We start from the raw sequence: 15,942 nt of genomic DNA on the forward strand, positions 1-15,942 counted from the left end.
TGCTACGACTAGCGAAGTAAAACTCGCAGGAACACCTTTACCTTTGCTTTGTTGCAATATAACTGCATGGCAAGGGATGAGCAGTCTTTTCAAGACGGAGACTGCATTCCCTTAGCTAAGCAATTGGGATACGCGCACCTGGCGTTGATTGGAGCAAAGCAGAAAGTTTGGTTCATGTCCTCTCTCATCCCGTGGATTCATCCATTCATCTTCTCACATACACATGCACCCACATTCTAACAGATGCACCTGTGTGTGTGTGTTTGCCAGCTTGTATTCTCTCACCCTGTCATGTTTCCTGGCTCATTTCTTACCTTTTTCCTTTCAGGCACTTCCTTTTTTTTACTAGCACTGGTAGAACATGTGCTGTTTCTATTGGTAGCAGCAGCTGGTTTTATTTTTTTCCCCTGATAAGGGAAATGTGCATTTTGCAGCCTTATCAGGAGCAAAAGGCCCCAGGGAGTGTGACTTAGGCCCTTATCACCACCAACTGGGCCACTGAGTACATTTTAGATACATATGCTATTTAATACTAGAATAGAATAGAACAGAACAGAAATTCCCTTGTTCTGGACCTTTCTCCCAAGTGGAGATGCAAAGGTGAGGTGAGGTGGGAACTCACCAATACTGTGTTTTGGGTGGGAGGGGCTTCTCGCCTTGCAGAACAGCATCCCCCCAAGTGGCTTGGTTGTTATTCAGCTTGGCACCCTTGCAGTATTGCAGGCAGTGCGTCAGAACTTTTCTACACTTTCAAGAATGCTTGCTATGCACATTGGGGATGACAATGGTGAGGGTTATTGTTCATTGATCAATGAACATTGCTTCTTTGTAATACATTTGGTTTCCCTGCTGCTAAATTGTCAAGAGCTGGTCTGACTTGGCAATACATAAACAGCCGAGCAGAGGACATACTCAGGATGTGAACTGCCAGTGGGGCATCAGAGTAAAAGTGCATGAGCCTTGAACTGTGTTTAGCCCCCAAAAGGCCTGTTACAAGTTTTAAGGAGCTCCAAATGATCAAATTGTAATTTTGTATATATCAGCAGGACGTTTTTAAACACGCCTAAGATGTATTATTGTATTCATTTTATGTTTAATTTAAAAATAATGGAAAAGAGATCCGTGAATTTGCCTTGGCTTTCCCACCCTTTTTCGGAGTGGGGAAATACATAAAGTAGAAATACAACAAGCAGCACTGAATGAAGATCTGATATGTGTAATCAACACAGAAGCTAATATGTTTTGGATACAGATATCTTTGTAATCTTTGAATCCCTTTTTTTCCCCTGCAGAGAAGAGATTAATATTTTGTTAAGAATTCTAGGATATTCTGATGTAAGAATTTGCAAACTCCTTCTAATGTTGACGTTACCGGGTTGGGTAATGCAACGTCAATCCGAAGCTACAAATATTCTTTTTTTTTTAATTGACCGAAGAAAAGGTGCATTTCTTCTGACTTTCAACTAAAAACACTGTACTTCAGACATTTTGCAAAGGGGCGGCAAGTGCTGATGAAAGTGAGAAAGCCATAAAGTGTGACAATCCAAAATGCGTTTGCAAATGATGGTTGGCATAATTTGTTTTCTGAGGCTGCACACTACACTGAACCCTAAATATAACGGGCTTCATGTGCAAAGCCACAAAAACTAAAAAACTAGCCGGGCTTTGCCTGCTGCATGTACACATCTTGCCTGACCTTTTAGCAGGTGTGAATGCGGCCAACCCTCCATCCTATTATTAAAACTCTCCTTCCATTGGTGAATGCCCTACCAGCGGGAACTTTAAGCAAGATTTTCCCTATTATAGATGGAACTGCAGTTGCCTGCTCTTCCAATAGCATCATAGATGATTAGCCATTATAATTCCAAATTGTATGTGTGTGTTGTGTGTGCAGGCAAAATATTAATTTATTTATTGTTTATTGCTTTTAATTTTTGCCTTCTTTTCGTGTTAACATATTCCCTTAATTTAAGTCTGCTTGGGCTCTTGGGATCCTTGATCTGTTAGAAATGGGGTAGGATCTTCTGCTGGGGGGGGGTTGGACTAGATGACCTACAAGGTCCCTTCCAACTCTAAATTTGTAAACTCTGGCCATGGGACCAGCCAAGATGGCTCCTATGCATCCTTCCTGCTGGTTTGTTCCCCAGTTTGCAGATGATGGAAAGGTGCCCTTGGCAAGATCAAAGCCTTCTCTTCTCCTCTGGCTCCGCCCCTTGTTGGTTTAGCCACACCTCCCGCGATCTTGCGGACACCTTACCAGAGAAGGAGGGTGGTGGGGCAGGTACTTCTTGCCTCGGCGAGACTTTTGCTCTGCTATTGGCTGCTTTTAGCCCCAGCCCACCAGCTCGTCCAATCGCAAGGCTCGAGATTCTTCTCCGCATTTCTCCCAGGCCGCTGAGACCGAACCCTTTTTTTTTCTTCCCCACCCTCCTTTGTAATACTTTTGGCCTTTGCCGGCTGCCGTCCGGACCAAGCGCGAATCCTCTCCGGCGGGCGAAAGAAACGAGGGAGCCCGGCTTGGCGATCGGGAAGAACGAAGCTGCACCGGGAAAGGGGGGAGGGGGCCCGCCGGCTCTCTTCCTCCGCCGCCGCGATGTCCGTCCTCAGCTGGAAGCCGTTCGTCTACGGGGGATTGGCCTCGCTGGTGGCTGAATTCGGTGGGTGAGAGAGATGGAGAAGAAAGTCTGGGCCGCGCACGCATGCGCGGTTTCTCGGACGCCTCCCCTTTCGAGTTTCTGGGCTGTAGGCCACGCCCTTTCCCCCCGGCGCCTAGCAACGCCCCAGCCCTGCTCCTCTGCGGCCTAGTTGTTCCGCCTTGGTCCGCGGAGACTGGGCGAAGCAAGGCAGGAAAATCGGTTGGGCGGACAGGTTTTGGCCCAGCTCTTTTCCCCCACCCCAAGTCACTGTCCAACAGTTGACCTTAGCTGCCCAGTCTTTATTTTGGAGAGAGCATCACAATGCCAGAGTTGTTGCTGTGTAAACAAGTGTGACACCTCAAAGGTGCTGTTTTTTTCAAAGAGGCAACTGGACTTTCTGGTTTTTATCTTTGAAGACGTTTCGCTTCTCATCCGAGAAGGTTCTTCAGCTCTGGCTGGATGGTGGGGAATGGAAGGAGTCGCCACCCAATCAGAGCTGAAGAAGCTTCTGGGATGAGAAGCAAAATGTCTTCAAAAAAAAAACAAAGAAAAAAACCAGAAAGTCCATTTGCCTCTTGAAAAAAGCACCTTTGGGACCACCCTCACCTGGATGACTGAGACATGCAGGTGTGACACTTATTGTCACAGGAGCTGATGTGAAGCCTGTGGAAACTTTCCTCCTCAAATTTTCACCTGACAGGATTGAGTACAGGTGGTCCTCAACTTATGACCATAATTGAGCCCCCAATTTTTGTTTTGCTAGGCAAGCCCCACAAGAAACAACCTTGAACTATGGTAACTCATGGGTTAGTCTTTCATAACGATCCCAACAATATTGCTGTACAGGTAATCCTTGACTTAACAACCACAATGGACCCCAAAATTTAGGTTGCTAAGTCAGAAATTGGCTTTGTGAGTTTTGCTCCATTTCTTGCTAGAGTTGTTAAGTGAATCGCCACAATTGTTCAGCTAGCGACCCTGGGGCTGAGTGACTCGGTCTTCCCTGTTGACTTGGCTTGTCAGAAGATTGGAAAAGGAGGATCATGCGATCCTGGGACTCTGCAACCATCATAAATATGAATCAGTTGCCAAGTATCTGAATTTTGACCACCTAGGAAAGCCGCCGTGGTCGTAAGTGTAAAAAATGGTCATAAGTCACTTTTTTCAGTGGTGTTATAATTTTGAACCATCACTAAGTGATGTGTTGTAAGGCGAGGACTACCTGTAGTCAGTGGAAAGACTTCCCACCAGAAATTGTGGGTGCTCCAACTTGGCTGGAGGTTTTTAAGAAGAGATTGGACAACCATTTGTCTGAGCAGGGGGTTGGACTAGAAGACCTCCAAGGTCCTTTCCAACTCTTGTCATTTTGTTAAAATGTTAACTTACCTTTGCTAAGTAGAAACAGGAAAGCAAGGTATGTTACAGGTCTTCTCCCATGAAGGAGGTCCATCTAGTGGGATCAAGAAGAAAGGCCTGCTCCATGATGGCTCCTTTTCTTTGCTACATCATCCCTGGAAAAATAAGATTTTTTCCCACCTTGATACTGTTTTAAAAGGCAATCCAGGAAGACATGGTTCTGCCAATGGACCTGGAGACCAGGGAGATACGGAGCCCATCAAGCGATTGATTTGATTGTTGTCGCCTGGCAGCTGAGATTTATTAGGTTTTGTATTTGGGGATTTTATTTCTGTAAACTTCGGGGTCACTGAATTGGGCAGCCATAGACATTTTCTTAATAAATTTTAATAAGAATTATACCCACTAGAGTTGCCCTTCTGAGAATCAGTCAGTCTGCACAAAGCGTAAGATGGAAGACTCAAAGACCAAAATCAAGAAAGACGTGCAAAGAGACTTTGAAGCAGATTCCTTTATTGTTCCTCACCTCTAGACAGAATCTTGCCAAAGTAAAGCAATTACTTGCATCATTAAATATATACTCTGAGGAGGTCTAGGAAGAGTCTTGTCTCTCTTCTTCCCAACCAAAAACTACTTACTGTCTCTTATTCTTTTGCAATGCACTCCCTCCCTGCTGGGAATCTGGACTACATTTCACCACAAAGACCATTGCAGAATCCCCTTGTTAATTCTTTACAGCTCTTGGGGCGCTTGTACTATGAAGAATTTTATTAGATCAAGATTAATAGTTTGGCTACCTTCAAACCCCCTTTGGCTCTAGGAAAAAAAGGCAGATCTGTGACTGTGCTTTAGTCAATTCTACAAATTGCAGAACAGGTAACATGTTTGAGCAGTTATTAGATCATTTCTGCTATGTGACTTCTTCTATCCTAGGGACCTTCCCTGTGGATCTCACCAAAACACGGCTTCAAGTCCAAGGACAAAGCATTGATTCCCGTTTCCGAGAGATCAAGTATCGGGGCATGTTCCATGCCTTGTTCCGCATCTCCAGAGAAGAAGGCATTCTAGCATTGTACTCTGGGTAAGTACAGTTTCCATTTCCTCTATGCGCAGCTTCTTTCCTACCACACAAAGGTAGTCCTCGACTTACCACAGTTCAGTTAGTGACCCAAGTTACAACAGCACTGAAAAAAGGGACTTATGGCCATTTTTTCATGCAGAATCCCCAGGGTCACATGATTTATGTTGGGATGCTTGACAGTTAATTCCCTTTTGCAACCTTCTGACAAGCAAAGTCGATGGGGAAACCAGATTGAGTTGCGGTGGCGCAGTGGTTAGAGCGCAGTACTGCAGGCTACTTCTGCCGACTGCTGGCTGCCTGCAATTTGGCAGATCGAATCTCACCAGGCTCAAGGTTGACTCTCAGCCTTCTTCCCTTCCGAGGTGGAAAAAATAGGGACCCAAATCGTTGGGTGCAAGAGACTGACTCTGTAAACCGCTTAGAGCGGGCTGTAAAAGCACTGTCAAGCGGTATATAGTCTAAGTGCTATTGATATTGCTATTTGTGTAAGAGTTGTGGTATTAACTTAACAACTGCAGTGATTTCAGTTAACAAATGTGACAAGAAACGTCATAAAATGGGGCAAAACTCACTTAACCAATTTCTGAACTTAGCAACCTAAATTTTGGGGTCAGTTGTGGTTGTATGTCGAGGACTTGTACTACGTGTACAGCCATATTGTTGGGTTCACACGAAAGACTAACCCATGAGTTAGACAGTTCAGGGTTGCTAGTTTGGGGGCTCGGCAAAATGAAGTGTGGGAGTGCTGCTGTTTTCCTAGCCGGATCATCGTTGTTCTTTGTGTGTTGCAGCATTGCACCGGCATTATTAAGACAAGCATCTTACGGCACCATAAAGATTGGTATATACCAGAGTTTGAAACGACTCTTTGTGAACCGTTTAGAAGGTTAGTATACTAAGGAAACCTTGTGGGTTCTTCTCCCCCCAGCCCCTTCACAAAGCTATAAAATGTCAGATCTATTAATTGATAATCAATCTGGCTGTGGCTCACCTGAGCTGCTGGACTTTCAAATTCCCAAGATGGGCAAAGCGAGTGCTGGAAATTCAAACATAAAAGTGGGAAATCACCTACGTTCCATATCTTTACGTGCTTTCATTAGTTTTTGTTTTTTTTTTTAACCCTGAGACTGAATTAGGCTTTTCTCTCCTCAATCTATACTTCTGATTCTTCTTCCTACATCATTTTTGGGATGATTTTCTCTTGTTGCATTGAACTCAGACCCCAAAAGGTGTTCATTGTCAATCATAAGAGCTGCGGTGGCACAGTGGTTAGAGTGCAATACTGCAGGCTACTACTGCTGACTGCCAGCTGCCTGCAGTTCGGTAGTTCGAATCTCACCAGGCACAACGTTAACTCAGCCTTCCATCCTTCTGAGGTGGGTAAAATGAGGACCCAGATTGTTGGGGGTGATAGGCTGATTTTGTAAACCAGTTAGAGAGGGCTGTAAAGCACTGTAAAGTGGTATATAAGTCTATGTGCTATTGCTATTCATCAATAGCTGTATTGAAGCAAATATCCTGTACAGATGTTTTTATCCGAGACAACCTGGTCTCTTTTCTAGATGAAACAGAGGGGACGAAGGGAAACTGCTTGTTCATGGAGCAGGAAGGTTGCTGCAACAAGCAAAGTTCAGGCCTTCATTCCCCTCACTTGTTTCTACAGGTTGTCCTCGACTCACAACACTTCATTTAGTGACCATTTGAGGTTACAAAGCTGCTGAAAAGAGTGACTTGTGACCATTTTTCACCCTTACTACTGTTGCAGTATCCCCGTGGTCACCTGATCAAAATTCAACTGCTTGGCAAGTGATTCCCATTTATGACGGGTGCCAGGTCCCAGGATCATCTGATTGCCTTTTGTGACCCAGAGTCAACAGAGTGGCCAGATTTCACTTAAAAACCATGTTACTAACTAAACAGCCACAGTGGTTCACTTAACAAGTGTGGCAAGAAAGATCGTAAAACGTAGGAAAAAAAATCACTTAACAGGGGGTCTCACTTGGCAACATAAATTTTGGACATAAGTCGAGGATTACCTATACTTGATTTCCTCTTGATTCCCCCCCCCTTTTTTTTTTTGACATTTTCATAAATCAGGATCAAGTCCCCGATGCAGCACAGTTCTGTTTTCCTTGATGAAGACTAGAATCCAGTCCCAAAGGTGCTTTTTTTTTCAAGAGGCACCTGGAACTTCCTGCTTTTTTTTTCTTTGAAGACGTTTCGCTTCTCATCCCAAGAAGCTTCTCGAAGAACTGAAGAAGCTTCTTGGAAGAGAAGCAAAACAAACATCTTCAAAGGAAAAAAAACAACAACAGAAAGTTCCAGGAGCCTCTTGAAAAAAACCTGGATGATGAGGAATCTCCGTAGACCTTAGAATCCAGGGCTTTTCTTAAAAAAACACACACCTCTGAATGTTGTCATTTTGACACTCGTTCCAAAATTCAAAACGGGAATGTCATACTGATAAAAATCCCAAGTGTTTTGCTGCCCTGCCTGCCTTTTCATCACCCACCGAATTGCCTCTGCCTGACACTTATCACAATGTGCTGTGTTGTGGTCTCTGCTTATGGGAACTATGTCTTAAATGTTTGTTTTCCTGCAGGCCCTGGGCAAAGAGTGACCCGGTCTCTTTGGAGAGTGCTGCGGTCAGTACCTGCCCTCCCCAGCCTAACTCCGCTCTAACTCTTGGCTCTTCCTTTCTGAACTAATTCTCTAATCATGTTGGCTGGGTTTTTTTGTGTGTGTGCTTTTTTTTTTAGTTCTGGTTCTCAGATTCTACTGAATCTCTATGAAAAATTGTCCCAAAGGTGTTTTTTTTTCAGGAGGCAGCTGGACTTTCTGATTTGTTCTTTGGAAGACGTTTTGCTTCTCCTTCAAGAAGCTTCTTCCGCTCTGAACAGGAGAGTGGGGAATGGAAAGATGATCTGTGTCTTCAGGGACAGACTTTTAGCTATACAATTTGGTATGAACACTCTCGTGGAATGGTGTGAGAGTAGGAACGGAGGGAAAATGGCAGACTATAGGAACCAGGAGCGCTAGTCAGATGACCCTGAGGACACAGACAAACCTCCAAGTGGCCTCAACGACCTTCTAAAAGGATGCAAATGACCAGCTGTTTGCAAGGAATATACTGGTAAATCTTTCCATTCCTTACCATCCGGTCAGAGCTGAAGAAGCTTCTTGGATGAGAAGCGAAACGTCTTCAAAAGAAAAAACAAGAAAGTCCAATTGCCTCTTGAAAAAAGCATCTTTGGGACAACCAGGACCTGGATGACTGAGAATCTCTACAGGCTTGCTATCCAAAATTCTTTCTGCGTATACACCCTCCCGGGAACCTTAAAGGATTGGGTGGCATTCCTTTTTTTTAGAATCTGAACAATTCTGGAAAAAAGCAAGGAAATTTGGTTCATCTACTTCTTGCTTTAGACTTTAACGGTCTGGAAAAAGAATGGCTTGAATGGAATCCTGAAGATTTGCAATATCTTTAGGTACAAGAAAAGAGATGGTTAGAAAATCTGAGCACCTGGTCTTTCCCTAAAAATAAATAAATTTATGTGTGTGTATATTCTTGTTCACCTTCACTTTTCCTTCCTGAAATCTACCTCTGTTGCTTTTTCTTCTTGAGACGAGTTTTGGGCTATACCATGTTCTTCCTAATTGCAGATGAAACGTTATTAATCAATGTCATATGTGGAGTGATTTCAGGGGTGATCTCCTCTGCTTTGGCTAACCCGACAGATGTATTAAAGGTAAGAGGAGTCTTCCTTGCTGGGTACCGGTTGCTTCTGGGCTCATCCCTGGTCTGTTTATGCTTTTTATTTTTTACTTCCTGGCATTTTTCAAAATTCTATAACTATGATTCTAGCAGCCCTGCTCTATCTTTTTTTTTAACAGTTTATTTATACATTTTGGTTTAACATACCTAAGTGCTTTGGGAACAGTGTATTGTCTGGGTCAATTTGCTTACATAATAATGCTTTCCCAGCTCCTAATTTCTACCTCTGTTATCCAGCCATTTATGAAACAAGTCCCATGTTCGAAAACATTCTATCTTCTTTTTCTTTTATCTTTAATGTCAGTCTGTCCATTTTGGCACAATCTAATATTTTTTAAATTACATCTTCGTCTCTCGGTATTTCCTCATTTTTCCAGTGCTGTGCAAATACAATACTTGCTGCTGTCACAACATGTAGTATTAAATACAAATTCCCCTTATTGTACTTTTCTGGCATACCTAGCAAAAATATTTCTGGCTTATAATCTATATGTAGCTTTTACATTTTTTCTAACCACGTATGTATTTTTGTCCAACATTTCTTCGCTTTCACACATGTCCACCACATGTGATAGTATGTACCCGGTGTCTGGTTACATTTAGCAGCCTTGCTCTATCAATACAGGTAGTTCTCGACTTACAACCAGGGGTGGGATTCTACCTGGTTGGACCAGTTCTATAGAACCGGTTGTTACAATTCTGTGCAGTTCGGAGAACCAGCAAATTACATCAGTAGTGGATCCGCCCCTCCCCATCCCGCCCACTCACTCCTTACCTGGCATGCGTGCCATCAAACTTGTCTGCGTAAGTTGCTATTTTTTTCCCCCGACCATCAGCTGTGCTGCTATGCCGGGAGATTTAGATTAGCTAGAAATCAGGAAATAGTTGGGTTTCTTGCTTTCGAGCTAATCTAAAAGCAGCTTCCTTAGGACTGAAGCTTCTATTTTTCAGTGCAGACTCAGGCAGCAGATTGCAGAAAGGTAGATCTCTGAGTGAATCTGTGATTCTGCAAGCAACTCAATCTGCCTGCCTGCTTTGCCTGTTTTTGGGTGAAAGTTGCTCTTTTTTAATAAAAAATTCAATATTTACATAAATATTTATAGTATTTACATACAAGCCATGCCCAGCCAGACACATGACCACCAAGCGACACCCACAAATTAGACCATGGCCACAGAACCGGTTGTTAGGAAATTTGAATTCCACCCCTGCTTACAACAGTTCATTTAGTAACCGTCCAAAGTTACAACATCCCTGAAAGAAATGACTTATGGCCGTTTTCACACTCAATGGCCATCCCAGCATCCCCGTGGTCACGTGGTCAAAATTCATCTGCTTGGCTACGGACTCATATTTATGAAGGTTGCAGTGTCCAGCAGTCCCGTGATTCCCCTACTGTGACTGTCTGACAAGACAAAATCAATTGGGAAACTGGTTTCACTTAACTCTGCTACTAATTTACTAACTGCAATGATTCACTTAACAACTGGGGCAAGAAAAGTGATAACATCGGGGCAAAATTCACTGAACAAATGTTTCGCTTAGCAATGGGCATTCTGGTGCTCAATTGTGGTCGTATGTGGAGGGCTACCTGTAGATTGCAGATAGTCCTCGACTTATGACTAAAACAGGACAGAATTTCCTTCGTCAGTCACGATGTCATAAATTAAGGCACCTATATAACTAACCCGATTTTATGACCTTTTATGCAGCAGTTGTTAAGTGAGCCAATGCACTCCTATGGATATTTTTTGCTGGTAGTTTCTGGCCAAAAATGTCATAAATCATATCATGTGACCACGCAATGCTGAAACCAGCTGTAAAAGGTGAGATGACTGCCAAACATCTGAAATGTGGCTATGTTGCCATGGGGTTTGTGTGCTGCGTGCCATTTTGGGGGGATCTTTTCTAACTTCAAACCGTTGCTAAGTGACTAGCAAGGACTTTTGCTATATCCTGAGGAATCTGCCTAGTAAAACTTTTAGAGCCTGATTTGCAGACTGGATCCAGCTATCGAAGACTAGCAATGGGCAAGTCTTCACTTCTCTTCACTAGACTAGCAATGGGTATGTCTAACCTAGTGAAGAGAAGGACCAGGGGAGACAAGATAGCAGTGTCCCAATATTTAGGGGCCTGCCACAGAGAGGAAGGGGGGCGTCAAGCTATTTTTTAAAGCACCCAAAAGCCAGAAAAGGAATAATGGAGGGGAACTGAACAAGGAGAGATTCAACCTGGAAATAAGGGGAAATTTTCTGACAGCGAGAACAAGCAACCCATGGAACAGAATTTGCCTTCAGAAGTTGTGGGAGCTTCATCAATGGAGGCTTTCATGAAGAGACTGGACAGCCAGCTCTCAGCAATGGTGTAGTGTCTCCTATTTGAGCAAGGGGTTTGTATGACCTACAAATGAACCAGTGGAACAGCTTGCCACCAGAAATCGTGGGCGCTCCATCACTGGAGGTTTTTAAGAGTCTAGACAGTCACTTATCTAAGATGGTTATAGGTTCTCTGCTTGAGCAGGGGCTGGACTAGAAGACCTCCAAAGTCCCTTCCAACTCCTATTCCGTTCTATTCTATTCTATTCTATTCTATTCTATTCTATTCTATTCTATTCTATTCATCTAATATCTTTTCCAGATCCGTTATTTTGTATTCGGTATCTGGCCTTTCCCAATCTACGCTAGCCTGGGATTCTAGAACCTCTGATCTCTATCCACCTAGAGAGCACCAGGTGGAGGAAGGCTGGTGTAAAGTAAATGGTTATAGAGAAAGTGGGAAGCAGCTGTAAAAGTTTGAGTTACCCTGCAAGGCTGGGAATGAATATTCATGCTTAATACCTTGGACTCCAAGCAATAAAAGTTGGGTCACAGGTGGCTCCCCTATTTCCAGCGACTTCCCTGCTCTCTTCCTTTTCAGATTCGAATGCAAGCTCAGGGCAGCCTGTTCCAGGGAGGGATGATCGGAAGCTTCATAGACATCTACCAGCAAGAAGGCACACGGGGCCTCTGGAGGGTAAGGGCTTCTTGTATCCCCTCCCACTCTCCATGTCTTTTGTTGTTGCTTCCAAAGGAAAATGGGGAGAAGGCTTGTCTTAAGATGGTTTTTATCATGTTTACATTCTGACTCTGCTCAGGTGTCAATACTCTCTGAATGCGATTGGGGTTGTTGTTTTTTTTGCAGGCGTTTCATTACCAAACTAGATAACTCCATCAATGCTAGAAGGGGCTGGGGTTTGTGGAATGGAGGAGGAGGACTCTGGGGTCTTTGGAAGTTTCTGTGCTTAGTTGTGTTCTTGCATGGGTGTTTCATTATCCAATTAGGTAACATCAGCAGTGCTCTGATTTTCCTCTGAGTACATATGACAGTGCTCAAAAGAATCACCCCTCATTTCATTGTCACATAATGCTGTGAGTTTGGTAGTTCTAAAAAAAAGAGTATTACTGGCTCAAACTTATGAGCCAGGGTGGCACAGTGGTTAGAGTGCAGCATTGCAGGCTAAATTCAACTCACTGCCAGCAGTTCGGTCCTGACTGGCTCAAGGTTGACTCAGCCTTCCATCCTTCCGAGGTGGGTAAAATGAGGACCCAGATTGTTGGGAGCAAGAGGCTGACTCTGTAAACTGCTTAGAGAGGGCTGTAAAGCACTAGGAAGCAGTATATAAATCTAAGGGCTATTCAGTAGACTTGAACCTGCTGTCCATCAGCTTAAACATGTTGAATGTAAGATTCGGTCCTTAGGCAGATGTGGCTGATTCTAGAATTTTTAGAATCACAGTTCTGTATGAAAGAAATTTATAAACGTGGTGGTAGCAATTGCAAAAAATTTAAAAAAAATTTTGGGAAGAGAGATCTCTAATAGTGGAATAATTTTAATACTTTCCCTCAATTGAAGTGTTGTCCTTCTTCATCAGGGCCCCTTATTTTTGATTTTCAGGGACCTGCCAGTAAGAGTCTAATTCTCTAGAGGAACAAGAATGGCAAAGCAAGCAAGCAAGCAAAATAACGTAACCCAGAATAATGCATAGCAAATAATAGATTTTAATTTTGGATATGAAATCAGGGTTTTGCCCAAAGAGAAGTTGATCAATCAGGTGTACAGATCTGTCTTTTTAAAGGAGTATTGTCTTGAGATCAGATCTAAGAGCCAGTGGACTGTTATTTTCCCTCTGAAAAATGAAGCAACCCCCAAATTTTCAAAACAGTTAAGAATGGGATAAAAATGGAAGTTATATGATAGTGGGTTATTGATTGAGATGTCGTGGTTGAAGCCATTCTAACTTCTTTTCTTTGGCTAGGGTGTGGTTCCCACTGCTCAGCGAGCTGCTATTGTGGTAGGAGTTGAGTTACCAGTCTATGACATCACTAAGAAACACTTAATACTTTCAGGACTCATGGGAGACACAATTCTGACCCATTTTATGTGAGTACCTGCCACTGTACTGGCAGTTAATCTAAATATATTTTTCTCAAGTTCTGTGGGCTGTGAAACGAAGCATGGATTATGGGCATGGAGTAAGTAGTCAAGAGCTCCCATTTTGGCATTGTGGAGTTTTCCCTGTGACTTCTGGAAATCATACATCCTTCCAGTGGGTGGCTACTGGCGTTCCACTAAGCCACATTATGGACTAGTTTAGTTCTGATTCAGTGTGACATGTGAACCCAGCTCTATAAACCAAGGTTTATGGTTCAGTATTATGCATAATCTAGAGCTTGTAGCATTTAAATATAGCAAGAACAAACGTGAATGCATGTTAGAAACTGTAAGGAGCAAAGAGATTTAACACCTCGATCAAAGCCATCTTCTAGGGAAGCACTGGCATTACTGTTCTTAAAAATTTACGTGAATTGTGGAAAACTCAAGAGGACGAATCGGTCGTTCTGCCACACGCAATTAAAACTTGTGGTTCCCTTCGCACATTTTCTTCCAAGAATTACCCTGAGCCTGTTCCTGAAATCAGTGCCACATTAGAAGGAAGGAATTCAGTCTCTAGTTACTCTGTGAGATGCTTTTAAACAGGTTTCTTCTATGCTTGTCTGTCCAGTTCCAGTTTTACCTGTGGATTAGCTGGTGCCATAGCTTCGAATCCGGTGGACGTGGTTCGAACCCGGATGATGAACCAGCGGGCCATAGTGGGAAGCGTGGAGCTGTATAGGGGAACAGTAGATGGCCTGGTAAAGGTAAGAACTACGGGGTAACCATCTTGAGGGAGTGGAGGGGAGCGATTCAGGGATGCTGGACTAAATAGTAGGGGCACCTGGTTCATTCCCACCCTAAGCGATGGAAATGCCTTGGTCGACTTGGTCCCTATCTCCTTCTCTACAGCCTACTTTTCTTGCTGTGGTGGGAGCAGTATATGGGGGTGAAATGGGAATCCCCTGATGGGGTGCTCCAAGCTCCTAAACAAAAGCAGGATGTAAAACTAAGAAATGTTGGGGCAACACAGAAGGTGTAAATCAGGATGTATTTTGAATGTGGTTTCTTATCGCCTGTACAGACTTGGAAGAGTGAGGGTTTCTTTGCACTTTACAAAGGCTTCTGGCCAAATTGGTTGAGACTTGGTCCCTGGAATATCATTGTATCCTTTTGTACGCCGGGCAAAGGCCCCATCGTGCAGGGAAAGCTGGGGAAGGTTTTTGAAGCAATTATCCATCACAGCCAAGAGTTTTGTAGATGTGGCAAGTTTCCTGCAAAGGCTGAAGTTACCCAAACCTATTCTGATCTAATTTAGTGTGTTGTGTGGACCTGTTTGTTATTATATACCAGAACAATGACTCATTTTTTACTGAGCTAGGTGAGCCTTGCATGTTAAACAACATTTGCTCTATGCACTTAATTTGGATTGCTGTATCAACTCACGGGTTTAGACAGTGTTTTGAGTGGTTAATCGATCGTGTTTGATTCACACCACTAGCTGAATCACAAAAACGAAGAAAGCTAGGGCCAACTTGAGGCACCCTTGAACTGCTGTGCAAAGGGAGTTTCTGAATTTTTAACTGATATGATGAAGGAGCAATTTAGTTTTCCCAAGCGATTTGTTCTGCAGAGACATCTGAACAGTGCATTTTGTTCAAGGTGTGCTGATGTATTTGGGAGCTGAATAATTCTACATACTTCGGGGAGCAGAGACGAGCTACTGAATAGATTCTATCCTTATCCGATCTGGTTGCTGGATCATTAAGGCCTGAGAAAGACACCTGTTCAAGTGACAGGAGAACCCTGCCAAATTTGATATTCATGATGCACTTGGGTTTGTAGCTCATCTTTGGGTAGCTATCCAGAGCTGTTCCTTCTATGGAAGCTATATAAAATATCCCCTCTTTTCCTATCATGGTTCTCCAGGATTAGTATCATAGGTGATGATTAGCCATTATAATTCCAAATTGTGTGTGTGTGGGGCGGGATTTGTTTATTGCTTTTAATTTTTGCCTTCTTTTCACGCTAATGTATTCCCTTGATTTCTGCAGTTCTAACCCTTTAAGTCTGCTTGGGCTCTTAGGATTGCTGAAATGCAAATCTAGGCATGTTACTTAGCTGGGAATGAGACCCGGAGGAGGGAGGGAAAGATTAGAAATTCCTCCTTTGAAAGTTGTTTCTTTAACCGAAGGGCAGTTTTTTATCACCTACGAGCAGCTGAAGAGGCTCCCTTTTTAAGATGCCGGTTTGGATTGGTCATCCAGCTGCCCTTCCCGTCCCCCTCCGTTCCTGCATCTTCATGTATTTTTATTTTTATTTTGGTCTCCATGGACTTCGTTTCGCCCTCCCATGTGCTGAGTGCTCAGTATTGGGAGGGCGGCTTAAGGGGGGAAGGGGAGGATGGGTCCACAAATACAGTATTCAGAGCCTGGTGCGCGTGCTTTTCCCCGCCCCGCAAGGGAGACGGTGGAACACGGAGGGAGAGCACTTAGGTCTGTGTTTGTATCTTCCATGAAGAGAGCTGTGAGTTAAAAACCCTTTTCGTTGCCATGTGGCTTTTGCAGCAGGCAATTCCTCTTCCCCCTTTGGCCCGTGCCAGAGGAAAGCGGGAAAGAAGGGTGCTGCTGCAGGCCTCCTTTCATTGCCATAAAAACCCCATTAAACTATTTATTGGAACCCAA

At 43.5% G+C, this 15,942-nt stretch overlaps 1 protein-coding gene across 2 annotated transcripts; it reads left to right on the forward strand.

Moving 5' to 3' along the window:
* Positions 1-549: 549 nt before the first annotated feature.
* Positions 550-15,942, forward strand: SLC25A14 (solute carrier family 25 member 14). 2 transcript variants are annotated; one of them, XM_087941032.1, is made up of 10 exons: positions 2,254-2,657; positions 4,926-5,073; positions 5,865-5,959; positions 7,676-7,715; positions 8,699-8,822; positions 11,765-11,860; positions 13,143-13,267; positions 13,890-14,025; positions 14,343-14,423; positions 15,458-15,936. In XM_087941032.1, the coding sequence occupies exons 1-10, from the start codon at positions 2,594-2,596 to the stop codon at positions 15,497-15,499; spliced, it is 951 nt and encodes a 316-aa protein (XP_087797158.1). In that variant the 5' UTR covers positions 2,254-2,593; the 3' UTR covers positions 15,500-15,936. The 2 variants fall into 2 exon arrangements, with proteins under 2 accessions (XP_026558754.1, XP_087797158.1); XM_026702969.2 differs by lacking the exon at positions 7,676-7,715 and having other exon boundaries at positions 550-2,657; positions 8,737-8,822; positions 15,458-15,942.

This window comes from Pseudonaja textilis, chromosome 12 (genome assembly GCF_049901715.1).
Source record: "Pseudonaja textilis isolate UNSWEBS1 chromosome 12, rPseTex1.2, whole genome shotgun sequence".
NCBI classification, from domain to species: Eukaryota; Metazoa; Chordata; class Lepidosauria; order Squamata; family Elapidae; genus Pseudonaja; species Pseudonaja textilis.